This window comes from Penicillium antarcticum (genome assembly GCF_028974205.1).
Source record: "Penicillium antarcticum strain IBT 31339 chromosome Unknown utg000009l_segment0_segment0, whole genome shotgun sequence".
Lineage (NCBI taxonomy): Eukaryota > Fungi > Ascomycota > Eurotiomycetes > Eurotiales > Aspergillaceae > Penicillium > Penicillium antarcticum.
In genome coordinates, this window is record NW_026695307.1 from 1430367 (window position 1) to 1446153 (window position 15787).

The 15787-nt window shown below is 49.1% G+C and overlaps 4 protein-coding genes across 4 annotated transcripts; 1 reads left to right on the forward strand and 3 right to left on the reverse strand.

The window, feature by feature from the left end:
* Nucleotides 1-2426: 2426 nt before the first annotated feature.
* N7508_008900 (uncharacterized protein) lies at nucleotides 2427-2618 on the forward strand (the record flags this gene model as incomplete). Its single annotated transcript, XM_058466963.1, has 1 exon — nucleotides 2427-2618. The coding sequence occupies one exon, from the start codon at nucleotides 2427-2429 to the stop codon at nucleotides 2616-2618; it is 192 nt and encodes a 63-aa protein (XP_058314809.1).
* A 1740-nt stretch (nucleotides 2619-4358) lies between these two features.
* Nucleotides 4359-5720, reverse strand: N7508_008901 (camp independent regulatory protein; the record flags this gene model as incomplete). Its single annotated transcript, XM_058466964.1, has 1 exon — nucleotides 4359-5720. One exon carries the CDS (start codon nucleotides 5718-5720, stop codon nucleotides 4359-4361), a length of 1362 nt encoding a protein of 453 aa, XP_058314810.1.
* A 4920-nt stretch (nucleotides 5721-10640) lies between these two features.
* Nucleotides 10641-12375, reverse strand: N7508_008902 (asparagine--tRNA ligase SLM5; the record flags this gene model as incomplete). The annotated part of the gene is made up of 3 exons (XM_058466965.1): nucleotides 10641-11861; nucleotides 11926-12046; nucleotides 12116-12375. The coding sequence occupies 3 exons, from the start codon at nucleotides 12373-12375 to the stop codon at nucleotides 10641-10643; spliced, it is 1602 nt and encodes a 533-aa protein (XP_058314811.1).
* A 292-nt stretch (nucleotides 12376-12667) lies between these two features.
* Nucleotides 12668-15444, reverse strand: N7508_008903 (uncharacterized protein; the record flags this gene model as incomplete). The annotated part of the gene is made up of 2 exons (XM_058466966.1): nucleotides 12668-15202; nucleotides 15262-15444. 2 exons carry the CDS (start codon nucleotides 15442-15444, stop codon nucleotides 12668-12670), a joined length of 2718 nt encoding a protein of 905 aa, XP_058314812.1.
* Between the last annotated feature and the right edge of the window lie 343 nt (nucleotides 15445-15787).

The window sequence follows — 15787 nt, forward strand, 5'->3', positions numbered from 1 at the left end:
GGAAAAGGGATCGAGTTATCCCACTCCGGTGGTACTATTCAATATTTCTGCAGAAGTGTATGTATATATATGCACCTCCTACCTTCTAGGGCCAACTAAAGCCAGATCCTTTCCAGCAGCGAATAAGAAGGTGATCTTGGTTCGGCCGGGGATGCCAAGATTCACTCCATATGCTACTACTGTAGCACTTGGATCTTTGCTAGGATCCCAATCCAGGATACCGGGTAAATAGGAGGTGCAGACGCCTCGAAGTTTCATGGGAATGCCCTGTCCCGCGGAGATTGGGTTGTCTACGGACCATTGGGAAAGCTTGCTAGCTGCGTTGTGGCACCAGTCGCTTTGGGTCACCTAGTGTTGTTCGCGTTCGAAAATTGACTGTTCGCACCCGAGAAAGTCAAATTGGTGCTTTGGAGGCTCTTTTGCGCTCGCTTACGGGCCCCTAATTGTTGTTAGTAGCCACGCTGGGATTGCCGAAGCTCGAAGGATTTTGCCCCTGTTTTGTGGCGCTTCCGAGTGATCAGACATCTTAGGCCCCCAAGCCTAGCTGAATGCTATTCATGTCTAAGTTTGGTTTCTGAACTTGGATCTCTATTCAACGATGACCTCACTTGCTCTCTAACGGGTAGATCCGAAGTGGGCCTGAATCCTGCCTTATCGCATCGCAAAATATCATGTATGAATCTGGGCAAGCGATCGGTTAATCATGCGCATAAAGTGGAAAGCACACGCTATTTGCAGAACTTTGAAAGTATATCGCGCAAGTTGTTCTTATCACTGTTGACTGATACAGTATAGATACACATGACAAGCATGGAAACCATAGCCGGACAACCCTCTCTTACGACCGAGCAAGACAGACACAGCACTTTCTTGTCAACGAAGACCAAGTATCTGCTTCATGTTACAATCACCATACCCAGGACAGAATCGACACAATTTGTGTTTGATAGGGCAGTGTCATCGGCTACAGATGATTTTGAGATAGTAACATCGAACGACCAAACTTGCCCAATCGATTTGAATCAATGCGTGTTTAACCCTTGTGAGGACCCTGCATCGGTTGCGGCATAGCCATGAAAGCGTTAACAGAAGGGTGACTGTTGCGCTCGAGATTCTGCAAGTGCACGTGCGTCTTGTCAAGGCTATGACTTTGCACATGCGAGGATGATGTACCGGATGCATTGCTCCAGCAAAATGTCTCAATCATACAAACTGTTAAGCACAAAATGCATCAAGATGGATATTCGTTGCCTGCATGTAGCGATGCTTTGCTATGCAAAGTTCCATTGAATCAAAGCTTCGGAGAGAATGGAGATAACGAACCGCGTCGAACGACGACTTGACCACCAGAGCCTTACTACCATATTAATGAGCAATCACTACGAAGGTCCATCAGACTCACGTTTGTAGGCTTACGATCTGATACTCTCATAAGGGGGTCTTACTCACTTTCCAATTTAGGTTGCTGACATGACGGTAAGAATGACTCAGAGCATGTCATTATTCCGGGGCCATGTCCCGGCGTTGTTGCTTACTTTGGCAACGCTGGTAGAGCTGTGGAATTGCTCGTCCAACGGCGCCCAGAGAAGAATGTTGGCTCGGGCCCGTTGGTCACTGGCAGAGGAGGTCACCTCATGTCGGTATGGGAGGTGGTTGAGTTCGTGGCCGAGGAATACACCTGCAGTGGTCGTTTTAATGCCACAGTAGTTGATCGAAGCTATATTCTTGTTCCTGTGCGCCCAGACAACTTAGTCCATCTCCTGCAGAGGTCGGCAGAGGACTCGAAGTCCACGGCTATGCTGCGGCTCTGGAAGTTGTTCCCGTTGTAGCTCTGTGAGACTGGCTTGGTGCCTGGTAGGCTTGCAGCTTATGATGAAGAGATGTAGCTGACCTGGATATAGGAATCACCGTGGCTACTTCTGCGCCAGATTCAATGCAATAAATGTCGCGCGGCTGCCTTGGGGCTTGAAGAATTGATAGGTAAAGGTGTCTATGGTAGAGTCTGTGAGGGCCACGAGAAAAAAATTTGGTCGACTAGTTACTATGAAGGTTCTAGGGAGCTTACTACTGCCATCAGACCAAACCCATTCAGCCAACAAACACTATTTCTGTGCTACTGAAAGGAAGTGATGAATGCTATGCCTCTTGCTAGTTTATCGATATAACTTGACTGTACTCTCAATTTCACTCTCACCTTGATTCTGACTTCTACTCTCACTATAATGAGTATTAATATAACGGCGGCATGGAGTAGGCTAACACAGGATAAGATCCTTTTATCCCGGTAGTATTCATAAAACAGGTTACCAAAATGCTACATAAACGCAATTCCAATAGCCCAAGAGGCCTTGCTAGTCCAGTAGCTCATTTTCAGAGGTACCCCCGAGTGTTAATGTGATTTCCAAGAGGAAATCATCATCAACGACATGAAGCCCGCTCAGGATGTTTGCGCCGCGAGCAAGGACATGCTAGATACCGTTGGCCGCAGCATCGCAAATCGCCGTACGAACGTTTCTAACCAAGTCTCTCCTGAGATTATGGGAGATACCATCGGTTCCGAGCCGGCTCCTCGGCACTTTTACTTGCATCTGCCTCTGCCTGGATGTCCTGATACCTGATACGAAGCTTGACACCGGCAGTTGTCACATCAATTTCCAACCTGCCATGGTGCGCCCCAGTGATTTCTAAGTGTACATCCTCGGAAAGCGTATCATTGCTGCCCGTGCTCGCGGAGCTGCATGGCCTTATGACTTCAATCTGGCCGGCAACGTTGGGCCCGCCAAAAATTGCGAATACGCCATCGGAATTAAAAGAGGATTTACAAATCACCCTGGAAGTCCTTCTTCAGTCGGTGTATGTACTCAAATCCAGTCTCCGTCGCTGCCCACGACCAAGCACTTGATAATGTAGGCGGGGTCAGCGATGATTTCTGGGAAGCCAGGACCAGGTCGACGATCGCCTCTATGAACTCCTACCTGACAAGCAAATCGTCCAGCACCTCTTCGGTTGTTCATGGGCGTGGGTTCTCTTCCCCCTTGCGCACAAGCTGGTAAAAAGCTCTTCTTTCTCGCCACTTCTTTGTCTGCTGGACGTAAATATTCTGTCCAACGTCATGCATCGCCTGGTTCAATCATGCCAGCTTCGTTGAGAAGGAGGCAATGGCTGGGTTGCGCAGGGATACCACCGAGACCACGAAAGGCAACCCCGAAGAGTCATAAACTAATCCATGAAGATATGATGTGATATGAGAACAAGGGTGCCATTCTCAACATTGAAGAACCAAAGACAGCTAGCCTTAATTAGAGAATTTCGCTCAACCTCATATCTACCAGTGATGTATAGTTATATCTTTTTTAGAACCTGATCCTGATCTCTGCGTAGTGCTGTTTCCAACGCCTCGGTACGTCGTTTAGTTTGCTCTACGTTTTGCCGACGGGGAGCAGTTGCAACGCCAAAGCCTTCGCGGGAATGAGCGTGGAGAGGAGAGAACAGGATATGTAGAAGGTGCTCGGAATGTGGGGAGGCACTCTTCAATGGTTTACAAGCCTGTATTCTCGCGAGGAAAGACTTAGTAGTGACTTTTTAGAACAAGAGAGAAAAGAAGACAAGGACGTGGTGAGAAATACAAAGCGGAAGAGCAAGATATTGGGAAGGATCAGGAGAGGTGCGAGAAAGAGCCTGGGAAATTGTAGATGTTGGAAGCGTGACTTCCAACATCACTTTGAGAAACCGACGTGTGTTCTTCACAAGCGCGCCTTGTACAAGCATGACAAGTCAAATTTAGAGGATGAAATCACTCTGCAACTCTCCCCATACAGCAAGGATAGAAATTCCAGCACGATCATTGCCCCCAAACCAAGATACACAACAAGAATCTCCAGTCTACTATATTCTACAAAGAGAAGAATGAGAGACAAAGCAAGTCAAATTTGACAAAATACAAGTAACCCACAGCCGTTACCCGACCATATAATACCGATCCCAATGCATAATGTATGAAAGCAGGACCCATACCCATAAGCCATGACCATGACCCGATCACACGAGGAAAAAAAAGGAGAAAGAGGAAGAAGAAAACATGCAAAGTGCCCCGGTCCATGCAAAATGCTAATAATGACAAAGAAAAGCAAATGGAGTAGAAATAATAGACAGGAAAAATATGGATATCACTGGAAACAGCAATTCGAAGGAAGGCTTCTCCTGAGCGAAAGACGAGCAGAGTAATAGCAACAGCAACAGCAACAGCAACAGCAGTAAGACCTGACTCGGTGGATGACTGGATCAACCAGGTGGATGAGTCGGAGGTATTCCATTCTCTTCTAGTGATTTTGTGATATATAGACCGGAAGGCAGTTCATTTATGCGATGAAAGCCCGGTCTAGCTGGCGCAGGGCTCTCATATCCTCGCCTCCGAATCCGATTTTCTCGTTCGGGATGTCGCGCGGCCCCTCGCCTGATGTTCCCTGGGCGGGTGCTCCGTTCGCGCTTGCCACAGCACCCGGAGGGGGTGGTGCGGTCGATGCGGAGAGAGGAGCGAGGGCGGCGCCGTTCATCAACGAGCTGATACCTGGGACTGCGTTGCCGGTACTCGGGTCCAAGGGCTTTGGTGGTGTGCCGATGGGGTTGAGAGGCTGCAAGGCGGGGTGCTCCTGTTTCGGTATGCGGGGGCTGTGTGTGTGCCCGTTCGGTTGTACTAAGGGCTGCACTGGTACTCGCGGTGATGAAGCGACGCGCGGGTCGACCATCGCATGCCCGTATACCGGGGGACTTCTTTGCTCATGCTGGTCCTGCATTGTGCGCGGCGACCGAGTTACGTAGGGAGGGGGACCACCTGGTAGCGCCTCGACATGAGGCGGCCGGTCATATGGGCCGGGGATCCCGTGTGGAGGGGGTGGGAGGTTAGAGTGTTGATGGGGCGGCAGCGGCGGCGGTTGGTGGTGTTGTGGGCCATACGGGGGTGGCCCAGCGGCTGCCATCGGGGGAAGATATTGGGCGCCATAGGGAACTGAAACAGTAGGGGGCGTGGCTAAGGGAGTTGGGGGCCATGCATAGCCTTGTGGGAATGGGGGTGCATGGGTGGCGCGCTGGTAAGCGCCTATGGGATGAGGCGTAATAGGGTAAGAGGCACCCTGCATGGGTCCCCGAGTGACTACTGGCAGATTTTGTTGGTCGTTCACAGTGGATTCCGGGTAGAGACCCTTTTGCGGGCGAACATGGCGCAGTGCGGGATCGGTAGTTGGTTGTTGTAGGTTAGCGGCAGATGGGTGAGAGCGCGAGTAATAGCTGATCAAATGGAGGTGTTGGCCGTTGGAAGTCGTGATACTGAAAGACTGCTTCATCAGGCCGTCGGGCTTGTATCGATACCCATCTGGACCCTCATCTGTCCCGTCGCCTCGGTCTTCATCGCTGCCCCGGCTCTCGGGTGTCTTGCCCCCTCGTTGTAAAGAGCTCTGGGCGACACCACCTCCACGCTTGCCTTCCATTTCCCGATAAGTCAAGAAGCTCCCCGACACACGACTGGCGCTCCATGACTTTCCGTCGGTCCATCGTCGCATGCCCGCTTCGCGCTCATCCCAGACAAAAACCGAGCCAGATCGGATCGACTGTCGTTCTTTTTCTGAAAGTCGTCTTTGAACTCGTGGTAAAAGGCCGATGCGACAAGCCTCAAATAGAATAATAGCGTCCGCAGGAGTGCGGACGTGCCCGTAATACGTCTCCATCCAACCTCTCGAGTCAAGCGACCCGTATGCTTTGATGGCCAGATTTGAGGGGAAGTGAAGAAGCTATGAGTGTTAGGAGGTGGAAGTGGAGAGAAAGAAAATAGGGTTCAGGTGATATAAAAGGAAATCCAGTTGTATGGGGTAGGCTGAGTTGACCGATAAATCCGAGCCCAACCCGGTTAGGAGATTTTTTTTTAAAAAAAAATCTTTTTTTCTCAAAATGGAAAGGGGAAGCCTGCAGAGATTGTGCTGTGGGAAGACAAGGGAGAGCCAAGGATACAAAGAGAAGGGGACCTTACAATACTCCACTGATTTAAACTAGAGGGAAAGACAGGAAAGACAGGATAGCAAAGAAGGAGAGGCTCTCTTTTATTCAGGGTGAACTTTATAAAAAGACAAAAAAGAAGGTTAAATAAGAGAAGCGGAGAGGCCAAGCGATCCAAGCGAAAAGATCGGAACTTGCTAAACGCCGAGATTTCCTTGTAATACGGTGGAGCTAGAGAAATTAACTTATGCATGGGAACCTTGGGATAGGTGACTGGGGGTGGCGAGTGGCACAGTCAAGATACAGTATAAGCCAAGGCATTCCATAAAGGAGAGAGACCTTGGAACCGACCTTGGCTATATGCCCTTCATTCTCAAGGGTAATACAAATACAGAAAAGAGAAATCAGAAAGAAAAGGCAGCAGAAAGAAAATGTGAGCTGAATAATAAGGAAAAGGTTCTGTGTCAGAAAAGTGGCGCTCTGATCGCAAAAAGAAGGTTAGTGCGCAACTCTTAAGCTTAATCCAACACGAGGAGGCCGGCGCTGAACTTTATGCTCGCTTACAGAGGCCTCCACGCTTGGCGTCTAGGCTTCTTGGTATTATTATTTATTATTTCATAAATAAATATTTACTATTAAAATCTAAAACGGTAATTAACGTGAGAAATCCACTCTGATTATTAATATGCGGTTCTGTCCGCCTTGCACTTTATCCCTTGGATACAGTTATATCCGATGTTAAAACAGTGTTCTAGACTGTAATTCAGCCACAGTGGCCATTCCTTTTCCTCGTGACTCGTACTCGTATTGTTTGTTTGAATTCTAACGACCACAAAGCTTGAGGTACTAGTCTAAGTGGAATGTGTAGGACTGTATTAGTAGTTGACGTACATTAATAATGTAAAAAGCCACGTAATACAATCACCCCAAAGTCTTCGCTTTCTCCGATGATTGGCTCCCTCGTATACCAATAAACAATATGAGGCTTGCATGACTTATTTATCTTGTGCAGCCACGATCAACCCAAGATTTGACTGAGTCGTGGCTGACACCTTGACTCAGCGATAAGGTTAAATGTTTCCCTAGCCTTGTGGGCTCTCTTTTTTTGGACACCATATCCTCTTTTCGGCGCACAGACTGAGCGTATCGCCAACAAAGCCCCGTTGCATAAGTGCCACTCTAATAGGGTTCGGGGGCTGGTTAACCTTGGCAGCTGATATTTCTCCTTGGCTTGAGACCGGGGGTCCATGTGTTTGACTCTGCAGTGTCTCACATGGCGCCTTCCAGTGTGACCTGACATTGCCGTGATCCGATCTTCCGTCTACCAGGTCTACGGAGTCTGTGAGGTGGTACCGTTGAAACAAGCTCGAGTATGGTTTTATAACGATAAGACTTCCAGGTTTACTACTTTAATATAAACTCCAAGGGTCCAAGTTTCAATCTCAGCTGATCATTCCAAGCTCGCCTAGCGGACACGATCATTGGCTGTCCCAATCCGAAATAAGCATAACAGGACCACGAATCACCACATGTCTCCCTTACGCGAAGTTATGCATCCGATGCGAACCTCTTTTTTTCCGAAGCTCAGACCTCTTTTATTTTTTACATGTCTGAAGATCGTCTGAATCCACTCAACGGGATCCCGCAAGTTTTACTAGAATAGGATAGTGCGGTGTCTTTCATTTCCCCGATAATAAATTTAGGTACAGTACTGTATATCGGTATTCCATAATGACATCCGAACCTAACTTATAATGCTACGTACATCATGTATCCCTACTGTACTGACCTCTGTACAGTAATTGACCTGTCAGAGCAGAAGCTTGGCCCCGATACGATTGTAGGCTCTATCCGATCATCCGAGCCCTCCTTTTTGTCTGGTGGATCTCGCTCCACAACTACTGCAACTATATCACCCGAGCCCTTGCGGGCTAAGCCGACGGTTTTGCCTACCGGTTCGTGCTTTTCTTTATTATTCATTTCAACTCCGAACTCCACAGGAATTAACACATAATCTCCGATCCGTAGTCCTACAGCAATTAAATATAATTAAAGGTTGCCAAGAACTACTTTTGTGAAACGTCACACGAGCTTATCTCCACTAGCATAGGTAAGGTAGGGAATGTTTGTTTTTATTGCATATTAACTTCCCGGGTCTCATTTTAGCTACAATGCTGGTGCCTACAGAATGACAACATTAATCCCCTCAACTCTTGGCCCCAAGAGTCTCCGACTGCCATGAATGGCCGTGAATGGTGCCTGGACTTGGTGCCAAGCCAGATGGCGCCAATGTTAGGTGGCGCCCTTGACCCATGGCTGGTCCTGGTTGTCATCGAAGTCTAAAATCCAGTTTTCCCCTTACGAACCATGGTGGCTTGGCTTTCTTTAACCGTTTACCTTTATTTCTCGTCTTACTTTCGGAGAGTTTCCAAGCCGAATACGAGTTCTTGCTTTACTTTTGTATTAACTTAAATTCACTGATTCTAGTTAATCATTATGGCATTCTGCCTGTGTACACATCGCAATGTGATACGTCAGGCTAGGGATGTACTGCATGACTCGTACAAGGCGGACAGTGCCCGAACTTCTTTTGCTTATGCTTAACCCTGGTAAGGTTGGGGCCCCTTGGCCTGCTGATCCTGACCTCCTTATTGGTAAGATTAGCTGAGTCTATTACTGTGCAGTAGATGAGGGCTGTGCTTCACGCTGTATTCCGTCAGCATACAGGATAATTACTACAATGTATTCTCGCATACAGACTGTAGACATAGACATAGACTGTATAGATGAAACCTCGGCTCAATAAGTGACACCCGAAAAGCCAAAACCGAGTCCAAACCCACTTGGAGCCCACGTTTTCTAACGGAGTACGCCGAATCTCGTTAAATCCGACTCTATATTACCGTCGATATTACAATATCCCTCTTATCTGTTTTTTTTTGGGCCTCCGAGTGCCCACTAATTTGCATCATCAAAGTGCCCTAGTGGCCCCGCCCCAGTTTTTTACATTCATTCTATGGACGCCTCGTTCCAGACTACAGTGCTTGGCTTTGCTTGGGGCCCGAGAGGTCCGGCGCATATTTCAGTTTATTTCGCTGATAGGATCTGCTTTCCGGTTTTACTGTATGGAGTATCTACACTTACATGCTGTGCGATACCCTACCTGAGCCATACGCACATACTGTATGCACTTGCATGTAGTCCAAGTCCACCGGTCTGGATTAGAGCTACTGCTACATCGTGAAACGATCGTCCCTGTATCTCGACACTAATGTAGCAGACAATCCTTCTGAAATCCAGTTTCGCCAAGCCTATGCCTATTGCCATGATTGTTTTCGCCCCTCCTTCATTCCTTCCGTCCGTGCTGTGCAGCAGTTTCGTATACGCCTGATCATCCCAGTACCATACAGTACTCAGCCTTGCGACCATATGCCGCAGACATATAAATAAAAATCCAGAATTAAAGATATACTATACAAATGCCCAACCCGTCAGCCTTAACTTAACTCTGAACCCATGTAACGTCGCAGTTTAATATTAACTATATATTTGCCTCGGGATAGAACCGCCGACTCTCCGTGTCTAGTACGTAAAAGTAAAATAGCTTAAACGAGAACGAGAAATCCAACCCCTGTCAAGATTAATATTAATCCTTCTGCGTATTGCGTACTCCTTAGTGCTAGTGTCATCACCCTTGGGCCTTTTGCCTTTGGGGGCCTAGGACGGTCACTAGAGTGGGATGGACATTGGGGCCGGGTAAACATCTCGGAGTCCCTGTATGTGTAAATCAAGGCCGGGGGGCCGGGCGCTCCCGGTGAGCATATGCAAGCTCTGTTTTAGTGTCTGTACACAATATGTGTATGCATTCACAGTATGAGACTTGTATTTCTGGCTAGTCGCAAAGTGGGCATATGGCGCGGTGGAGGCTCTGGAAGGCTCTGGTGGCGGATTTGACTCCATATATGGTTCTACTTTGGGCTTGGGTTGCTCTATGGCTTTGTTTCTAGGGTGTTTTTGTGGGTTTTGTCTTGCTTCATTTATCCGCTGACTAGATTGCGTGACTTCGATACTTGCTTTTTCTGCTTTGTGATTCGCGTTTGGGGTTGGGCTTTGCTAAATGGGTAAATGCACCCGGGTGAGCTTTATCTGAGCTTGAGCTTCTGAGGCGTCCGATGCAATGTATATAGATACATCAGTTCGTGTCATATACGTCTATACTTTCTTGTTTTCGTATCGGCGCTATTTCAGACAATTTTGGCTCTGATAACAATTTAATTCAATTTAAACGGTGGTTACGAACGGGCCTGTGCCGGGCGTTCCGGTGCAAGCTGGCCTCTTCTCTTCTCTATGATTGAGCTACTGATAATTTTGTGGCGTTTGTGCAGGCTGGCTAAACTTGTTTATGAACATTGTCGAATGACTGGTTATATTCAACTGGAGATCCAAGGTTGTATAGAGCACAGTATTCGGGATGGAATTTAGGTCAAATCAGCTATACTACAAGTGGCCTTATGATGCGAGTGTCGTGCACTAAATCATAGAACCAACCAATACCTCGCTTCTGTCGGGTTTACTTGTTCTCCTATCAATCTCCGTACTCCCGGTTTTGATGCATACTATATTACAAATCTATCATACAAGTTAATCTATGCACATCAGCAATCCGCGCGACCATAGTATCTTGGGAAAGAAACAATATCCCGGACACTAGAAACGCCACTCAAGTATCCCAAGAACCGATCAAAGCCAAGTCCATACCCTCCGTGAGGAGCAGAGCCCCAGCGTCGGAGGTCAGCATACCATTGAAGGTGACTCAGATCCTCGGTAGGAGAAAGATGAGGGTACAGCGACTCAAGCGAGGCTTCATTCCCCTCGAGAGCCTCTCGAGCTTTAATCAAACCGTGTTCACGCATGTTCTGGATAAGTTCGGGCAAACGGTGTTCACGCAGGGAACCCCCGGCAACCTCACTGACCTCAGGGAGAAGGAGATCGAAACATGCCACCGTCTCACCCTGAGTGTTGGATCCTTCAGCGATCTGCGAAGGCGCCATGTAGAACGGTTTGACGGATTTCGGGTAGTCTGTAACGAAGACCGGACGGCCCTGGTGGAGCTCCTCAACGATGTACTTTTCGTGCTCGAGCTGAAGGCCTCCATCCCACGTTGGGGGATGTTCGAACGATGCCCCCTTCTCAGTAATAGCACGCTGCAACATTTGCACGGCTTGGGTGTATGTGATGCGGTCCCATTTCGGGCCATCCATCAAGTCAGTCCATCGTTTACGCAAAGCGTCAGTCCCTTCAACGTTGGTTTCTTGTCCTGGCTCGCCAGACCGCTTAGCCGACAGGATCTCCTGGCCCACTGTAGTATTATATAGACGGCGCGTCAAATCGCGTAGCATGTGTTCCACCAAACCGGTAAGTGACTCGAGATCGGACATGAAGTTGACTTCGGCTTCGAGCATGTAGAACTCGCTGAGATGGCGCGGTGTGTCACTTTTCTCGGCCCGGAATACTGGTGTCAATGTCCAGACATTACCTAAATCTGCCGCATAGGCTTCCAAGTGCAATTGCGACGACACAGTGAGGTATTTAGGTGCTCGGAAGAAATGCTCATTCTCGGGGCTGGGCGTAGCAGCTGCACCGCGCGGTGCTAACGTGAAGGTCTCACCTGCACCTTCACAGTCCGAGGATGTGATGATTGGAGGTTGAACCTGGGTAAAGCCGCCGTTTGGGTGGGAGTGGAAGACATTGCCAAGCTGGAACATGCACTCGGACCGGAAGCGTGCGAGGAGGGAATTGAAGGGTGTTCGGATGCGAAGATGGGGGATCTGGCGCAGAAAATCGGGGCTGTGGTATTTCTTTTGGATTGGGAACGTCTGCGATCAGAGATAACATGGTCAGTTGATCTCTAGAGTTTGGAATGGTTGAAGATTGACTCACCTCTGGGTCTGATGCGCCGACAACCTTCACCTCGGTTGTTTGAAGCTCATGAGTCTGCTCCTTCCCTGGTGGACAGGCCTTCCATAATCCTGAGATTTCGACAGCTGTTCCGGTTGATAAACTAAAAAGGTGTCCGAGTTAGCTTTGTTTGATGAAAGGGATCGCAGCTCTCGCACGGAGTCAAACATACTCCGCTGCTTGCGCAGGTTTTAGGATTGCCTGCATTGGCTCCACAGTCGAGCCATCAGAAATCTCCGCGAAGGCAAAGCGCTTCTGTTTCCGCACGCTGCGGATGAAGCCGTTCACTTTGACTTCTTGGTCTTCGAAGCTGCAGGTCCCGCCTTTGCTAGATTGCAGGATCTGGGCGCATCTCGAAACAGAAGGACGAGTCTTTGAGCTGTTGCTAAGTCTAGCAACAGAAGTAACGAAGGACCGTCGCCATATCTGCATTGCTGGAGCAGTTGAGGTTGGATGTTCGGAGATTGCGGGCAAGGGAAAACTTATCGTCCGATTAGCATTCCGCGCTAGTTGCTACAAATCCTTATACTTGTCCTATTTCTTAATATCTATGTTCAAGATATTGTATCGCAATTAGAGAGCAAGAGTTGAATTCCCCACGCTATAGTGGTCACAAACTGAGTATTCATATTAAATTTCAAGGTTCCAGTAACGCCAAGCACAAAATAAAAGAGTGTCTGGTACATTTTCAATCCGAAACATTAAGTAACTGGAAACCCATGGATCAATGTGAAGAGCGTCGTTCATAAGCACTTCTTTCTTCCTCAATCATATCGATCGCATCCAGGAGGCTACCGTTGGCCGCAGCCGCATATACGGCCATCCTGGATCGTCCACCTTCCTGCTCAGTTCCGAAACCCATATCGATGAGAGCGGATACACACTGTTCAACTGCCTCTGAAGACTGCTCGTCACTCAAGTCAGCTGTAGGCAGCGCCGTTTCCTCGACCGGGAATCCACCAGGGACCTGTTGACGAGAGAAAGATCTTGTTCGTTCTCTTCTAGAAAGCCGCGCCCATGTATCTCTCTCCACGGAACGAGCACTTGGCCGGCGTTCCTGGCGTTCAGTTCCCCGACGCTTCAGTGAGGAGTCTGAGGGTTCATTGCTATCTGCTGCTGGGCGCATGACGACCATGGTGTTGGAGTTGCCATTTGAGCTGTTGTGGCCCAAAGGTCGTCCAGTATCGATCACTTGCAAAATGTTGCCAGCTGCATCCTTGTTGCTGGCAGATCGAGTCTCCCGAGTAGGATCTTCGGATCCATTTGACCGGCCAGCGGTGGATGGTACTTTTGGGGACTCTTGCTGACCCGTAAGAAGAAGAGCGTCCATTTGAGACACCGGTGGGAACCGCGGTATTTCCATTTCCTTCTCCGGGTTCACAGATATTCCTTCGGCATTCGAGAGGGCGTAAGCCTGTTCATTCTTCACTGGTTGGAGCGAGGGAAACCGTGCGCTGAACCCAGGGTCATCGCTTGGAGAGTCAAGCAACCCGGAGGCGTCCTTCCCGGAAGAGTGAGGCCGACCAGAAACAGTGCCAACATCAGCCGGGTTTTGCAAAAAGCTGACGGACTTTCTTCGACGGTTTGCCCTGTTCTCATGCCTTGGCCGAGAGGCGCGTACACTCGATCCGCCGCAGGATCCATTCTGGACTGCACGCACCTTTTCGGTGTTTGGGTGGTGCATGCCTTCTAGGTTGATAGCGTGACCGTCGATAAGAGCACCTTGCAATGCTTCCATTGCAGCGAATGCTGAGTGAGACCCAGGGAAATGGACATAGCCAAATCCTGCGTGTTGTCCCGATGCACTATCCATCGGAAGGTCAACCTCGACGATAAAACCCTTGGAAGCAAACACGTCCTGAATCATCTTTTGAGTGACCTTGAATCCGACGTTTCCAATAAACAATGACTTAGTTTCCAACCCTTCTGAGTTTACAAGGTTGGCTGGAGCTTGTCCTGAAATAGGCGGCCCGTTGGATCTGGACGGTGGGAACGCAGGTGGCCATTGCGGCCAGGAAGGGAAACTAGGGGGCTGTCCCAGTGGTACCTGATAATAGGGACGACGAGACAGGTCCGGTGAAGGTGGAAGATAATATGGAGGAGGAGGGTTTTGATGAAGATACTGATGATATAGACTAGGTTGCATGGCAGTGTATGTGCTCCCAATAGATTGGTAGTGAGCAGATGGCGGAGGTCCACATGAGCCTTGAGAAGAGGCCGGGGGATTCGATGGAGGAAGTTGGTGACTCCCGTTGATATCCGAAGAGCTCCAATGACCCGAACCTGAAACCGGTGGTTCCTCGTTCATTGGCGAGGGCTGCTGCACTTCTGGAACCTGGGGATAGATAGGCCCTGACGAAGCAGGCCTATTTTCTGCAGCATTAGCATTGATATCAGATGTCCCAGGTACACCAGAGCTTGGTGCTCCAGATGTGGAAGGGGGAGCGGGGCCAGCGCGCCCGAACTCGTTTTCAAACGCGGCGAACAGTGTTCTTCCGACCTCGTTCAGTTCTGAGGCCATCATGCGCAGCCCGTCAGCGGCATTCTCCGCAACAGGTCTTCCCCTCTGGAACGCATCTTCTGCGAATTGTCTCCCACCATCAGGTATATTATTAAAAGCAGCTCTCAGTTGAGCCTCAAGGGTGTTGAGTAGTGTGCGCAATGATGCTTCGACATTTGCAGGGAGGGATCTCTGTGCAGTTTCAAATTGTCTTTGTGCATTATGTAGCTGACGCTGCAATTCTGGCAGTCGTGCCCTCCATTCAGACTGAACCATGGTGGCTCCATTGATCAGCTGGTCGAGCACCTGGGCTGCCAGGACCTCAACGGGATGAGTGGGCCGTTCCGATGATGTACTGGCTGATGGTTCGGCAGGCTGTGGTTCTGGTTGAGATTCTCTGGCACCTGAGAGCTCAGCAGCGTTGAGAATGCCTGCTAGCTCTACCTCGAAGGCTTCCATCAAAGACCGGGATTCTCCTTGGGATGTCGGTGGCGAGGTTGGACCAGTAGCGGCAGGGACTTCGTTTTCATGAATAACAGCCTGGGGTGCAACTGGCGCATCGCTTTTCACATCCTCAGAAGAGCATTGTTCTTTTTTCTCGCACTCGTATCGCTTCCAGAGCTCTGAAACAGAGTTCGAACGACGAATGTCAAATATGTGCATCGGAGTGGCGTCATGGGATAATTGGATGGATTCGAGCCGCGTGCCGATCTCTGGAGGCTCTTCAAGGCGCTGAGAGAGCTCAAGACCAGACCCGACCTAGAGCAAATGATTAGGTTTGATGTCACCCCATAGCAGGATACGCGTCGTAGACTTACTGTAATAGTTTCATCATCTTCATCTTCATCCTCATCGGTGTAGGTCAACCTGGCGCGTGGGTGAGTAGTCGCCAAATCATCATAATCGGTAGATGAGATCTGGACGACCCCAGAAGAAGGACAAGAGTCTGCAAGCTCCCGCTTAGACACCCTGAGGTTTCTGATCTGGAAAGGCTTCAACATGGCGGGCGTGAACCCTGGATATCAGGGTCTGGTGGAGAGATGTTACGGATCAAGGGAATAAAAATTAGTGGAGATGATAAAAGATATGGAATTATGATGCCTCCAGGGCTATTTGGGAAACGTGGGTTATGGGTTATCAAAAAGAAAAGATTCAGACTGGTATGTTGCTGCCTGTGGCAAAAGTGATCATTTTCCAAATATCCTGGAAGATCCCCTGCGCAAAGGGGAGAAATCAAGACAAGTGAAGTGGTCTCAGGCAACAGGATAAGCGCCACATGAAGCTCTCCCCGCTCGCATCACATGACCACCTTGGGTTTTCGCGTTCGCCTGGAATTTGAGGCCT